The 15,382-nt window shown below is 45.3% G+C and overlaps 1 protein-coding gene across 5 annotated transcripts in view; it reads right to left on the bottom strand.

The window, feature by feature from the left end:
• Nucleotides 1–6,831: 6,831 nt before the first annotated feature.
• The window catches only part of SEC31A (SEC31 homolog A, COPII coat complex component), a 38,407-nt gene continuing 29,856 nt past the window's right edge, over nt 6,832–15,382 (bottom strand). For 2 of the 5 annotated variants that reach the window (XM_033059974.1, XM_033059976.1), the window contains exons 23-28: nt 14,763–14,810; nt 13,231–13,289; nt 11,061–11,333; nt 10,552–10,671; nt 8,390–8,461; nt 6,832–7,565 (exon numbers count right to left, since the gene is read on the bottom strand). In XM_033059974.1, the coding sequence (XP_032915865.1) occupies nt 7,386–7,565; nt 8,390–8,461; nt 10,552–10,671; nt 11,061–11,333; nt 13,231–13,289; nt 14,763–14,810 (752 nt within the window). In that variant the 3' untranslated portion in view covers nt 6,832–7,385. The remainder of the gene's footprint in view (nt 7,566–8,389; nt 8,462–10,551; nt 10,672–11,060; nt 11,334–13,230; nt 13,290–14,762; nt 14,811–15,382) is intronic. The other 3 variants (XM_033059977.1, XM_033059978.1, XM_033059975.1) reach the window with 2 other exon arrangements.

The following is a 15,382-nucleotide window of genomic DNA, read 5'->3' as shown; positions in this document are numbered from 1 at the left end:
TTGGTCGGTGTTGAATGCTCCTGGGACGACCGGAGAGAAGGAGGGAGTGGCCCAGGAGTGCCAGCTGCCCTCCGCCCTAGCTGGGACCAGGTTTTCAATGATTATTTAATTGCCTTGTCCTTCCATTGCTGCACCAGGACCGCAGAAGGCAATTGAACTTGCACTGTGCTTTCCTGCCCTGACCTCCTCCAAGTGCCCAAGGTCAGCTGTCAGGCTTCTTTCAAGTACTGATCTAATACTCATCTTCCTGTTTGGACTCTGCAATCTGATGTTGGGGGCAGGCAGAAGAGAAGACTCCATCCTTTAATGATTTTTCCATGTCTCGGTGCCTGAGAGCAGGAAGATGCCCCCATCCCTTGCACACCTGGCAGAAGGAACCTGCACAGCCCAAGCTCAGCTCTGCACACCACGGATAGGATGCCCTGAGTGTTTAAGGCAGGAATGTCGGGGTTCAAGGTGAATGAAGTGGGACAAGGTGAATGAAATGGGAATGCTACCAGGCAGCAAGGAGGTATGGAGACCCAGGAAGCACACGTCTCTCAAAAGGCAGGATGTAACCATTCACCCTGACCTGATTTTGCAGGCTGCTAAAGAATGGCACAGGATAGATGTCAGTCTTGTATGCTCACGCAGATGCAAGTGGCACTGAAGCTTCCCAGCTGCCTTCCACAGACAATTCCTGCCACCCTGGCAAGAGGCACACACAAACAAATTGCTTTGCCAGATTTCCAGCTAATTCGAGCCACTGAGGAACACATCTGTGAAGGTTCCCTCTGTGAGCCTTTGAACACAATACTGTGAGTTTCTCTCATTTATCTCTAGTTCCCAGCAGTTTGTTTACAGAGTAGCCAACACAGCAGGGAAAGCAGGTGAACAAAGATGATGAAAAATGCTCTGCTGTGGCTACAGGTCCTCTCTGTGTAGGGAGTGCTGATGCTTAGGGTGACACTGTCAGGTTACTTTGAAAGAGAAGTCCTGGTGTCCCTCTCCAAGTGAAGCTGGCTGCATGCAGAGAAGGCTTCGCAAGTGCAGCAGCAAAATTGTAAGTGGGATATTATGTGGTCCCCAGCTCAGATGGCCCCAGAGCAGTCCCTAATGCTCATGGAGTTGCTGGTCCTGATGGAAGAGCAGAGGAAGCCCAAAGTGTTCCCTTTGAGAATGTCATTCCTCATGAGTGGAGCCCATCACTGTTCCCCTGATCCCAGAAAATCACTGCTTGGGCAGTGGCAACTCGGTGACAGCATCAGCATTTGTCCCGGGATCACTGCAGTGGCTTGAGAAGCAGCATATTTTGGGACGTTATGCTGCGAAAACATCTACACTCATGAATAAAGGTACCTGAGTACACAGATCCTAATCTCAGGACTACAAAGAGTTGCAAAGAGGTCTGGACTTTCAGATCAAGGCCTTGCTAGTACCCAGTAATGCAAAGAAAAGATTTTGCAAATCTGAATCCTACTTCCCTTGGTAAAAAATAATATTGGAAAACATTCAGCGAGCCAGAATTGCCTAGAGAAAAAAAAAAAACCACCCGGGGAGCTGCAACCAAAACAGCAACAGAGTTAAAAGGAGATTTTCTCAATAAACATTCCTGGGCTCGTATTTTTAAAAGTGGAGGATGTGTAAGTACGGAAGGAAAAAAAAAATAAAGAAAAGAGCTTGAGTGTAGTTCAGAGATCTGAAAACAACTTGTTGTTGTCTGCTGTACCCAATGGTAAATGTAGACGTGCTGAAAATGAGAACTCGAGGCAGTGTTTTGAGAAGGTGACAGCCTCCCTCTTGTCTGCACATCTTGCCTTTGCTGACAATTCCAGCTGGACTCTCTGTTGTCATTCCTGTCCATCTGCTTGCTGAGTTTGGCCTCAGCTGCTGCAACAATGCTTTTCTGTGCAGGTAAAAGGGGCACCTGGCACCGAGCTGTGTCCATAGCTCTTGTTCCTGTCTTGTGCACTGACTTCAGATGATCTCACTGTGTGGTCTGCCTCACTCAGCTCTTGCTCAAATCTCACTGCTGGGTGAGAGGGCTGGACTACAGACCCCAATCCACTCACAGGAAGCAGACAAGAGTGTGATTCCCAGGGACTGAGCCTGCCTTCCTGAACCTAAATGCTGAAATGCTGCACCAGGTCGCTGAGCACGCTGGCACGGGCTGGGGTAGTGCTTCAGTGCACCCAAGTGATCACACATCCTCTCAGCCTCACCAGTGAGGGAGGGCTCATCCATCATCTGCACCGAGGTGTGAAATGCTGCCTGGACAGCAGCCTGGGAATACCTCACTGGCAGATTCCCACTGCTGATGGGGACAGCCGTCTCTGTGCCACAAAGACACTTCTGTGCTGCTGGGAGGAAGGAGGTTATAGGTTACTCTGCCATCACAACTGAGTGTCAGACAGCCAAAGGACAAAGACCTGAATCTTGTGGAGCTTCCTATTCCAGCAGAGAACGTCATGGACTTGCAGGAGATCAGGGTTCAGCACAGCTGCTGGAGTTAGGTACTGCCCCTTAAACAAAGCCTTTTTTCTTTTCTCACTATGCAGGAAGAAACACAGGAGAATCCACTCACTCTTGCAAATGGCCCCTGCCTGTCGTGTTCTGTGTGTCAGCGCACGTGTGGGCAGCAGCAGCAGCTTGTCAGGTTGACGCTGTGCTGTCAAAAATCCTTACTGCCAAGTAACACAAGCCTAGAGGCTCTCTGCCTTACTGGGATGAGCCAGGCTGGGATGGTCCTCCAGAGCTGGGGCTGCAAAGGGCCTGAAAGTCTTCATACCTTCACATTTTTTATTATCACAGAGGCTTCAAAACCAGCAAAATCTGACCCCTAATGTTGCATAGCACTAGAATTTATTTCTCTTTCTCCAGTTCTTTGACCTGACTATTTCCTGCCTCAGAAAGCCACCCAAAGGAGTTCAGAGGGAGGCTTTTGCCAAGGTTTGAGAGTGATGTGGCAGGGGGAGGCAGGCAGACACCAGCTCACCTCCATCTCAAGTGGGTCTCAGAGCAGCAATGGCCTCAACTCCTGATGGGCCTGGGCCCAGGAGAGCGTGGCTTAATGAGAGATATTGCTACAAAGCACATTAGTCTGCTGAGCTAATTAATTACTAACCATACCTCCTGAGGCAACTGAATCAGCAGAGAGCGTATCATTAAACCCAGGATTGTTTTTGGTATATTTTGAACATTCTTCTAGAATTCTCTGCCCAGAAGAAACAAAGAGGGCAGCAATAATGAACAACAGTGAATGATTCATGTGAACATTTAGTACCTTTTTAATGGTACTCAGTCCTGCCTGCTACCATCACATTTCAGTGCAGAGCTATTTAACATGTTGTCAACAGTGATCTTTTCTCTTTTCTTTTATCTCTTTTCTTTTCTTTTATCTCTTTTCTTTTCTTTTCTTTTCTTTTCTTTTCTTTTCTTTTCTTTTCTTTTCTTTTCTTTTCTTTCTTTTCTTTTCTTTTCTTTTCTCTTTTCTTTTTTTCCATTAAAAATAATGACCCCAAAGCATTGTTCAAATGAACACTTTAAGTAAAGAAGGAAACAAAGCCTTGAAGATCAGAGAGGCAAAGAATATGTGATCAATTTCATGGATTGAAGTGCTTCTTGAGTACCTGGCAAAGAATTTGAGCAACAATTTCTCAAGAAGCCTTCTGTGTGCTGTCCAGGCAGGCATGGACTTACTGGGTGAGGTCAGCTGCAGCTGCTTTTTTAGAATGATTCATAATAAATCCCCTCTTAATTAGATGCTCTTCCGGATAATTTGCAGCTCTAAAGCTCAGAGGAATTTTAATCAGTTCAGCCTCTTTTGGGTGAGGATTGCATTAAATGTATCCATACATCCTTGCTGACTGGCCATTTGGTGATGTGTCTGTTTGATCTGCAGGATCACCAGAGGGAACATGGGAATGCTCGACCCAGCATGCAGCATGTCAAGGCTGGGAGGTTACCCATTTAAGACTGGATGTGCTGAAAGTGTTTCTGGTATCAGTACAGTATTTATTACATTCCTCAGTAAAGCCTTGGCCCTTGTTCAAGGCTGAGCGACTCAGCTGAGCACCAGGCACCTCAGCAGGACACTCAGCATTCCGTGCAGGGAGGGTCTGTCAGCTGGTGGCAGGTGTTTGGCTGGATTTCCCTTTAGCTTTGAGCCGTGCCTGGCTCTATACCTGCTGCTCTGCCTTTGCAATGGATGCCTTGCAACAAGGAACACTTGGGGATGTGGAGCCCTGTGGGATCACAGGGAGGGGAGGCAGGGAAGGGAAATGCCTGACTCAGGATCTCCTTTGTTCTCCCTCAGGCATAAAGGGCTCCCCAGCTGGGCTAATGACACAGCAGGGTTGGTGCTGCTGAAGCCAAGCACCAGCATGGTGGGAAAGGTGAGGATAAATCTGAGGGCAGCCTGCAGAACTCTGGGGAGTGGTGCCTCTGCTCTGAATGCAGAGCATGCTCTGCTCTTTTCATGCTTCCCAAACATGCCCCTTCCCCTCCATAATTCTTTGGGAAACAACTCTGGCAGCAAGACCCCTGTCCCTTGTCTTTCTCAGCCCAGTCAGCCTAGCACATGGTTCCTTGTGGGCAGAGAAAACATGGTTACTATGCAGCAAACCCACATTCCCAATCTTTATGTTTGGGAGCTGAGTGACCCGAAAGTCACAATGCAGGAAAAATCTGATGCGAACTGTGCACAGGCTAGAAAGGCAGCAGCAATTAAAGACAATCTCCAACATTCATGCCTAATGCTGACCTTGGACCTCTGCCAGCAAATCCAACAATCCATTACAGAGCTTTACAAGCACAGCAAGGCTTTCACTCAAGTGCTTAACTTGGATGTCCTGCCTGCAGCCAGGCCTCTCTGCAGTACTGCCACTGCTATATCCCCGTTTCCAGCAAATAGGACACAACTGCATTAACTCTGCCCTTTCCTGCTGGCCCTTTTGCTTGGATGGTGACCACTGAAGTAGCAAGGTACTTCTTCATGTTAGCTGCCATTGGATAACACCTATGCTGCTCAGAATACATCCTTGAATTTCCTTCCATCCCTTCTTCTTAAAATTTTGCAGCCTTAGGTGACCGCAAAGAGGAGCAGCTTGGTTGGTGTTATAAAGGTATAAATCTCTTCTCACTCAGTGAGATCAAAATTAGGCTATTTGGGGCCAAATTATTTTACCAGCATAACTTGGCAGGGCTTCACTGCCTTCTGTAAATGAAGATGGCCATTTGCATTTATCCCATCAGATGGGTGGCTAATTGCTTGGCATTCCTTGAAGATATGAACAGACGGCACCATAACTGAGAATTCATCTCAGCTCTCAGGAGAGAAGTAACAGATTTTTGCCTCCACTCCTGTTAGACACTCAGGCAGTGCAGTTTTTCCTGTCCTGACAATGGCAGAGGTGGAAGACAGCTTTCCTTTCAGCAAGGAAAGGAGATGACTCCGTTGCTGACACTGTCCAGGCCATGGTGCAACATCAGGGTACTCTTAGGATCCTATCACCTCAAAACCCTTCCTCATTTCCCTCTTATCTGGTGGTCTCATTTTTGACCACTTCAGTTTCCAGACCAAACCTACACCTGCCCAGCTCATACCCCATTTGTTCTCGTGCAGCACTACTCTATAGTTTCAATCAACCTGATTCCCTTGTGCTCTTCACAAGGGGAACAAGCAAAATTTATAGAATTTCTTCCCATTAAATAAACTCTTCTGTCCTGTCCCTGACACGTGTGCCTTGCTGAGTCCCTTCTCATTTGGCATCCTCTTTGACATGGATGCAACTCTCATGAAGGTTTGTGTCACTTGGCTTTCACAAAGCCTTCCTACACAGGAGGTATTCCCAGCTAATTACTCTCACATCCTGCTGCTCTTGTTCCCAACCCCAGAGTTTCCAATTTACAGCAGTGCTTTTGCCCACAACCCTGCACCTACTGGAGGGCATGCCCTTCTGCCACTAACACCAGTCACCCCAGCTGACACTGCCAGAACAGCCAAGATATAAACCATAGTGCCAGTGCATGCCAGCAGTCCTGCCCCATGTCCAGAAGAGCTCCCAGACACTCAGGGTGAGCACATGCAAGGCCAGCTCTTGAATTGCTCTAGCATTACCTCCTATCTGCTGGTTTGGTCCTCAAGTACTGAGATGGCTTTTTGTTTTCCTTGCTGTGCAGTGCATCATTTAATCACAGGCCAGCTCAGAACAGTGCTTTTCACCCTGTTGAGGGGTGTTTTTAAATTTATTTTACTCCTGTTTACCTTCGAATGTGTTATTTCTTTTAAAACTTCTTTTCTACCTTGAATCAAGACACAGAGGTGCTGAATACACTGCTTTAAGTACACTTATACAAGAATACTTGTAACACTGCTTAGAAACCTGTAACTTGGATCAAAAAATTCACTCCAATTGTTGCTTAAACCCCTAATAAAATAAGGTAACTCCAAGCTGGAGCCTTGTGTTCACCAACCTTAAAAACCTATGAAGTAAGAAAATGCTAGAAAGGAAATAAAACTGTTTTGCCTAACAAATCTATTTAAAGCCACAGAAGTCAGCAGTGATTTACATTGCTATTGAGATTATTTCTTGCAGTATGCATTGCCAAATCTACATGCCACAAGCACTGATATTTTAGGTTGGTTTAAAGTAAAACTGCTGCTTTTGTTTCCCAAACCCAGACATTTTTTCCAAGTGCTGATCTTCCTGTGTTCTACACAGACCTTTTAATGATAAAAAGAAAAACAAAAGTATTCTCATGTCCAGGACGCAACAGAAAGCAGCCCCCACTGTACTCCAGTTCAAAATCCCTCCACTGCACTTCATAAAGAAACATTTTAATAAATTTACATGGATTGAAAATATCACATTAGTTTTTATTTTGTTCATTTGCCCCAGTGCACAATTAAGCTATTTAACATGTAAATTGTAATAACAGAACTGCAAGCAGCTTCATAAAATGAAAGACCAAATACACCTGTAACCTGATCAGACCATTTTTAATCTGGTGGATAAGGAACAGTGGGGTGGGTGGAAGAGAATCTCTTTGGGGTACAATACAAGACCTATCTTGTTGTTTCAACACGTACGTATGTTATTAAAAGCCACTGTTTAGCAGTGTAACATGCACCTAAAAATTGACAATGTGGGACATCATCCATTAAATATACTATTTGTAGATGACAATTGTTAGGGATGGGACAAGGATTAAAATAAGAAGAAAAGCACCAGGGCTCCACAGCCCTTCTAGAACAAAGTACTTTGCAGGGAGAGCATAATGCCATTTGTCAGCTCTACTGCGCCATGCTGTGAGGACGAGCGTTTGGTCCATTTCCTGCATGTCTGCCGTAGAAATGCACTTCTTTGGGAAAGCAACCACCAGGGCTTTGCAAGTGCAGGGCTGCCTCACACCCCCAGCTTATTGGCCTGGGTGAGGACAACCTTCAGGACTGGCATGAAAGCAGAGGTCTCGCTGAAGTTGCTGGTGCTGACGATGTGTGTGTGGATGTTCAGTCCCTCCTGGTAGTTACGGGTTTCAATGCTCTTCACGATGTTGTGCAGGCCACTAATGATGGTTGGAGAGAGCTGCAAGGAAGGCAGGCAAGGCAGGTCAGCACAAAGGAAAAACTAGAAAAAGAGAAATTCTGAGTGGTGCTTGGCCCTCAGGAAGGTGCAGCACTTATTTCCTTTTTTAGGAGATGGTCATCTTCAGAGCTGCACCACACTGGGCACAGTCACTGGGAAGTCTAACAACAGACTTCAACCAGAATGGACCTTCTCTGCAGTGTTGCTACACCCTGCAAGCCTTCCCTGCCAGCTCCTGGATGCAATTCCCTGGGATGTCACACTTTTGGCACCAGAAAAACCTACTGAGCTTTTATGCCTTTGGGTAAGGGTAATTGCTCAGCAAACATGGCCTGACAACAAGAGGATTATATCACTCTAAAGGTACTAAGACATTTAAGCACAGTCCTTTATTCTGCCAAAGCCTCCTGGAAGCCTTTGGAAAAACTACCAGATCTTCAAAAGTACTTGCACATCTGCCTTCCAGTCAAATCAGTGAGCCTCCAACATCCAAGTCCCTGGGTTCTGTTTTGACCCCAGGCTGTGTCTCAGCTCCTGCCTGGAGCAGAGAAACAGTGCCTGCTGCAAGGAGCTCTGCTCTTTGCCTCAGCACAGCACCATAAAACTCATTACATGACCCCAAAACAACACTGCAAAGTCTGCACAGGCATGTAGGGCCAAGCACAAAAACTGTTTTCTAACAAATCCATGCAAACTTCTAGTAAATGGATTTGGAGCACACTTCTGAAAAAAAAAATGTACCCCTGCTGCATACTGCAGAAGTAGTATTGCACCAGTGAAGCCATATGTGATTGAGGAGTGGAGGGAAGTAAAACAGAACTTACTGTCTGTTCCCTAAGTTTGTCATACAGAAACTCCAGGCGTTTATTTGCATCATCCAGTTTCCTCTTGGTTTGCTGCAAGACAAATAAACACATCAAAGCACAGTGATTTTAAGAACCCCAGACCAATCTGGTATCACTGTAAAGAAGTCCATGCAGCACAACAAATTCCTTTCTCAACAACACTTTCCTAACATCATTTGGATTCTTTGTTGTATCCTTCTCCCCTGATTTTGCTAGGAAAGACCACATGACTGTAGTTCTCCACATGCAAACTCTTGAAATGTCTAAAGAAAATAGAAAACTGTAGTGGTGCACCCCAAAAGTCACTGGTTATGAGCAAATCCCACTGGCATAGCTGATAAGAAAAGTGACAGAATTCTCAGTTGCAGCATGGGTTTTTTTTTTCTATTGTTCACTGAAAAAAGCATAACTGGATGAGATTCTTACTGGAATGAAGTATCCAAAAACATTAGTGAGAGCTTAAGGGCACATGCAGATTCTCCAGCTCTAAGTGTGTACAACTCACTCATCATTTACAGCAAATCCTAATTATATTTTTCTTCATGTGATTAGTAAAGCCAGCAGTTTCTCTAAGTTTTTAGTGTCAACAGAAAAACTAATAGCCTAGCCCAATCTGTCCTTACAGACACTTTATGCTTCCATGACTTATAAAGCAAACCACCCACTGATGTGCCTGGATTTATTTTGCCACCAAAGGCACTTAAAATAACCCCAGTACATTTCATCTGGAGCTGCAGCTGCTGGAAAAATGAATTTTTATCCACTTTTTAAGAAAAAAATCCAAATTTTTTTAATACATCTAAAATTGTGAATTTTACTCCAGAGTAATATGCAGTAATAAAGCATCAAGGTTACAATTGCAGGAGCACAAAAATGGTGCTAGTCAACAGTAGCAAAAATGGCATCAGTGCACAAGAATAATGGAACTTCCTCCTAAATCAGTCTGTGCATCAATCCATCTTCACTTAGGATAATTGTCATTTTCTCTGCAAACTAGAAACATTTCTCTGGATTAAATAATTGCTGGGAGAAAATAAAGCCTGTGGGAATGCTCTAGCTCAAGGGTGAAGACCAACTGCTGGCTGCTTGCTGTGCTAGAAATTAGGGAAAGCTGTTCAGATGGCATAAAGGAGAACACAGCACATGGATCTTGGGCCACATGCAGGAAACTCCTCAGCTGCAGTTATGTCAGCAAGGAACTGAGATACCTAAGGAAAAAGTACCCCAGGAGGAGCAGGTAAGAAACTCCCAGGTCTTTTGGACTGCCTAACTCTCAGATGCATGACCACAGAGTATTTGTTTCAAAACCCATGAAAAGGTGCACATGCTATTTTCATTTTACAGATGGTCAGCTAGGACAGAGGAATAAACTGTGCCTAGGAAACAGCAAGGCATCTCTCCAGCCAAAGCAATTAGGTGGAAGTACAAACTGGTTGTTCCCCTCACTCCTTAGTTCCCGTTCCCTCCTTTAGAATGTAAGAGCTGAGCAGTGCCTGTATTTGCTCTGACAACAATTGATGTGTATAGTCAGGGTGGTGTCTCTTGTCTCCATGGGCTGAAACACTTTCACTGCCTAAGAAAATCAGAGAGACTTAACAAGAAGCAGGCAAAATGTGTTGGCAGAGCAGAAAAGCAACCACCAGGTGCAGATATGAGTGGAATGCTTTTGCCGCCTTTGTCTGTCTGGGGGAAGGAGCACTTAGAGGAAGAAAATGTCAAAGAGAATGCAGAATACACTATATACACAAACATATACACACACATATATATGCAATCTACAGCCTTTATATAAATGATTTTGAGCAACTGAGTGATACTGAACCAACAAGATTGAGCAAATTCAGTGCACAAAGCCCTCTGCACTCCACCAGCACCACCTTTTAGCACGTGGCAGGCACGAGCTGAACAGTCAGCACCTGGGCTTTGTGGTGCCATGCTATTTACTGGCTATCAGAAATAAATGAGAACGCCTTGGGAGGGACAGCTGATTTACAAGGTACTGGCTGTCACGGGAAGTGTTTTTCCTATCTAGCTCCAGCAGTTGTGTTAAAGCTGTTACCCTTCTCTTTTTCCCAGGCAACTGTTGTTTCCCTTTGAAATGAGTTTGTTATCAGAAATCCCAAGTCACAGAAATCACCTACCGGATCGGAGGCAGACAGCAGGCACCTCTGGATGAGAGCTTCAAACGTAGTCTTCAGAATAAGGTGCTCCTCAGGGATGGGCTTCTTGGTGATCTTCTCTGTTGGCAGTGCCTGCACGTGCTGAGCAACAGAGAACAGGTGAGGCTTTTCCAGGTCACTGTGCCCACATGTTGTTTTCAGCTAAACCAAGTGGCATTATTACCTAGCTTGGCACAACTCCTATTTCTGCCCTGTGGGTATGTGGAGGTGACTTTACCAGCACCTGCTGTTGCTCCCTCTGGGAAGCTGTGAAAGTTGCAGAAGGAAGCAGCTTGCTGGCCCATACTGACTAGAGGATTAGTGGCTCTAGGTGGAGTTTACAGTGACAAAATGCCAGCAAGATGCAAAGCCAGTGCCTGGAAACTCCACAGTCCACTTTGTGGCTACAAGAAAAGCTTGTACAACAGGATCCTGCCTGGCAGGCTCTACTGATGGACAAACAAACCCACACAGTGCTGGAGCTTCCTTACCTGGATGGCATTGCCAATTGGGGCCCCTGGGGCCCCCTCTGTGCTGGGTTTGGAAACAGTGGGTGGCATGATGGATGGCCCCAGGGGCTGGGAAGCGGGCTGGAAGCCACCCTGCAGCACCATCTGCCCTGCAGGGAGGTGTGGAGGCTGGAAGCTGGGTGCACCGCTGGGCGGTGCTGGAGCCTGGGGCTGCTGCAGCTGAGACTGTGGATCCGCCAGCGGGTTCATGATGGGGGAGGTGATGGGGACCGGGGGCAGGAAGTTGTCAGGGACCTGGGGAAAAAAGGAAAAAAGCAGGGCATTTATGTTGGTGTGACTGCTGCAGGCACAGCACAACACCCAGCTCTTACAGACTTCCCAAACCACAGTAATTGGGAGCTCTGGATACAGAAATTGCAGGGGCAGATAGCACAGAATTCCACTCTGGCTAACCAAGCCCATCCCTCTGGCTGCACAGTAAAAAGTGCCTTGGGGCAGCCCAGCCTGCCCCTGGCCACAAGAGCTGAATGCAGCCACCTCAAATCAAATCCACCCTCCCTCCAACCAGGAGGTTAGGCAGACCAGCACTGTTAGAAAACTAACCCACACCTACATCTATTCTTACTATTGGGTCATTATATTTAGACTTTTGTGTCTCACTTTCAAGGGTGTATTTTTGTCCATGCAGAACGTAGGTCACAGTCAGCAACATGGCCCAGTAAAGCTTTTGAAAGCTTTCCAAGCTTCTGGCACACAGGTCTGCTCTAAGGCAGATTACCAGGGCATTTCAGATTCATCCTTGAGCATCTGCCAGTCTTTACACAGGGGTGTTTCACAAACATTTGGTAGAGGGAAGACACAACAAAATGAACTACTGGCCTCTAGTACACATCATGCAGGAATCAAAACAACAAAAAGGGCTTCCATGGGAATGCGCACATTTCTTTAGGTGCACATGGAAGAAAAAAGGGAAGATTACAGCAGCCTGATGAATGATGCTAGAACTAAGTTAGTGGTTTGGGACAGAAAAAAAAATCCCAATCCTGCAACAAAGTAAATTATAAAAGAAATGAATCACAGCAATAAACTTTTGAATGGTGAATAAGTTCTTAGTTAGGAGGAAAACAGCTGAAAATTATGGCTTGAAATGCCAAACATTTCTTCTATTTTATAATAGTCCATGTGGTGAGTCATTTTATAATATCCTAAACCACCTCTCAGACAGCGGACAGAAGGGAAACAAACACAGAAACACAACTGACAGATTTGTTAAATACCCAACACGGAATGCAACAAACACATTCCTCATTTAGAAGGAGCCAACCCACAAGCCTTGGCTATGGCAGAAATTCTGGCTGTGACACACACAGAGAAGCAGCAAAAACCCTGTGTGCAGAAGGCTGCTTCTTGAGCTCTCTCTGCTCCAGCAGTTATTCTGACACTAAGAGTTCTCCATCCAGCCTCCAAAAGCTTCTTCACCTTGAACTGCAGAGACCAAAACCCAAAGGGAAAGGAAGACTTCTGCCTTTCCCTTCACCCAGACCTTATCATGGCTGCTCTAAGGTTTTGTTCTCCCCTCACTTTACATGCTCCAGACTAACTCTTGCTTCCCAGGGTCAGAGTGGTGGATAACACTGACTGCTGTGGAGATACTCCAGGCTATAGCAGCACCAGGGGATGAAAAGGCTCGCTCTGCTCCTTGCCAAGTATTCCAAATTATCCTGCTCTGCTGCAATTTCAATCCATTTTGCAAAACTACATTATCTCCATCATGGAAATTGTCTTACTCTCAACAGATCTCTCAGGGTCAGACCCTTAATCAGGATAAATTGCTTTCAGCTCCAGCAACATCAATAATCTATAACAATGTGCACAGCCTCCTTATTTTGCCTAAGTACAATTTCCTGCAAAACTCTGCTGCTTCACTGCAGATGAAAACAGTTGGAAGTATTTGCTTCAAACCACAAACAATGTTGTTATTAACAACCACAATTTCAGCAAAACCCCACCATTTCTTTTAGAGGCTTAGACATTGAGAGGGATAATGCATATTAGAGAGACATAAAGGCCATTTCTCCTCATGAGATGCAGCTTTTGTTTGCTGTAACTCTTCTCTTCCCTTATCCTGCCAACACATTTCCCAGGAGCAGCTTAAACTATTGTTTTTCAAGTGACCAGCACTTAGTTGTACCTTCTTCTTCTTGGCAGCTCTGTTGAGGGTGGGAGGGTCATTCCAGCCGTTCTGAGGCCCTGGGACAGAAAGAAAACAGAGACTCTAAGTACCTGAGAAGAGGGCAGTGATGCCTTCTTAAGCTCACCTGGGCCAGATCCATGCCATGGCTCTACTGTCAGAGCCTGCCCTGCCCACTCCTCTGCCCTTCCCTGAGGGCCAGAACATCTCCTGTGCCAGCCAGAGCCTCCCAACATCCCTGCCATCAGACCCTTCGGGCTCTGCGCCCACTGGGCAAGGACTGGGATCTTGACCAACTGCTCTCAAGTTAACTTAATTATTAACTTTTCCTTCTCTTGCAGGAAAGAAGAGCTTTGATCAGACATGCCTTTGAAGAGGGCCTAAAAGCTCTGCTACACAGACTGTATGTGAAGAGAGCTTATCCAGGGCATTTGTACATGAAGTTCCCCAGCAACACCACACAAAACACCACACATAAAGAAGAGGCATAAGAGGCCTTGAGCATTTCAGGTTCACCCAGTCACCTTGGAAACACAGAAGAGTCATAAACCCAGCTTTCCCCTGCCAGCTACAGCATGGTTTTGGGTGCTTTGTACCCCAAATCAGAGCAGAGCTGATTGAGCAAGGTGGAAAAATCTGGCTTTCTGTACCAGGGGCGATTTGTTTGAAACTGGAAGCACAGAGGATGTCTGAGCAGATCCACTCCAAGTCTGGGGTGTTGCTCTGCACCAAACCTTCTGCTCTCCCAAGAAAGCAAGCCTCCTGCAGCTGTGAGATTTGCACCCCAAAGCTCCCATTAGTGCATTAGAAAGAGCTGCCCATCTCCTCACGGAGCACATGGAATTGAGCTCATGGCATTACATCCAGGCATTACTGCCGCTTCCCCAAGTAATCAGGATTTATTGCACAAAGCCACAAAAAGCCAACAAAACCAAATCCCTGCTCAATGGACTTTTTCACCACAGTGTTTTTCACTTAGCAGATGACAAATTTACCTTAGCATGGGTTAACATTACTGCAGAATTTGCTCAATTTATCTGAAATTTCATTTGCTCCCAGGCTTTCGTCAAGCAAGTGTCACATCCAGAGCATGTTAAAGGGGTAAATGAAAAACTATTTAAAACCCCTTTCACATCTGCTTTAACCAAAGGCAGTGCCATCTCCTGGCAGCCTCCTCTATTCCTCTCTATCCAAAAAATCCCAGAGTATTTCAGATACATGGAATCTAACTGATAGCAGTAGCACATTAAGAAAATCTTCCAGATTGTTACTGCTAATTGTTACTGCTACTGTTAATTTCCTGGAATAATTTGCATTAAAAAAGGAAAGTATTTTAAAATACTTTGTTTCTGTGGTTAAAAACTCCAGATATATTGTTATTGGTTTCAATTAAGGAATTAAAAATTGATTTGATTAAAGTCTAATTGGCAAACAGCATCACACTTAATGTTTGCAAAAGAACATTTGCATAATTGATGTCTGTTCAATTAATTTAATGTAGTGGCTGTAAATATTTTCAGGTTAGGTGGTACCTAGTTCACCTGTGAAGGGAGAGGCCTGGTCTTGAGATGGTAGACTTTCTGCAGACAAAATGCAAAAATAACTAAAAATAATTTTCTTCAAAAATAATAAAGCAGTTGGGTCTTCAATTTTTGACCGGCAATTTAGTTTCACAACATGCACCAGCAGAAAAAAACACCTAACCTAATTACAATGCCAGCTTGGAGACAAGTCATTTGTTCAAACCCCCCATGGAATTGCTTTTGTCCACCTTCCCCCAAAACAAGCCTGTTGCTCTTTCCATGCAGTAAATCAGTGTTTCTAGTTGTTTATAACAAATGTTGCAGTGTTCTGGCCCTTTTTCTTATCTCTTCTGGCGTCCTCATTTTCTATTCCAGTGCAGATGACAGACCATTACTCTTAGCCACAATCTTCTCAACACCATTTTACCATTCCAGAAAGCTTTTCAAGAGATGCTTGAAGTACTTCACCTTAAGGTGGATCTCCCGAGTATTTTCTCAAACCAAGGCACACTCTCAACTCTGCATGCAGCCCAGCAACACGAGTACGTTCACACATCAACTTTACACTCACACAAAAAAGACACTGCCTGCTCAGACTGAGCAACAAACCCAAATGGCAAAATGTAGCC

This window comes from Catharus ustulatus, chromosome 5, assembly GCF_009819885.2.
Source record: "Catharus ustulatus isolate bCatUst1 chromosome 5, bCatUst1.pri.v2, whole genome shotgun sequence".
NCBI classification, from domain to species: domain Eukaryota; kingdom Metazoa; phylum Chordata; class Aves; order Passeriformes; family Turdidae; genus Catharus; species Catharus ustulatus.
Note: the sequence above shows the minus strand (reverse complement) of the source record. Positions and strands in the feature narration are given on the sequence as shown.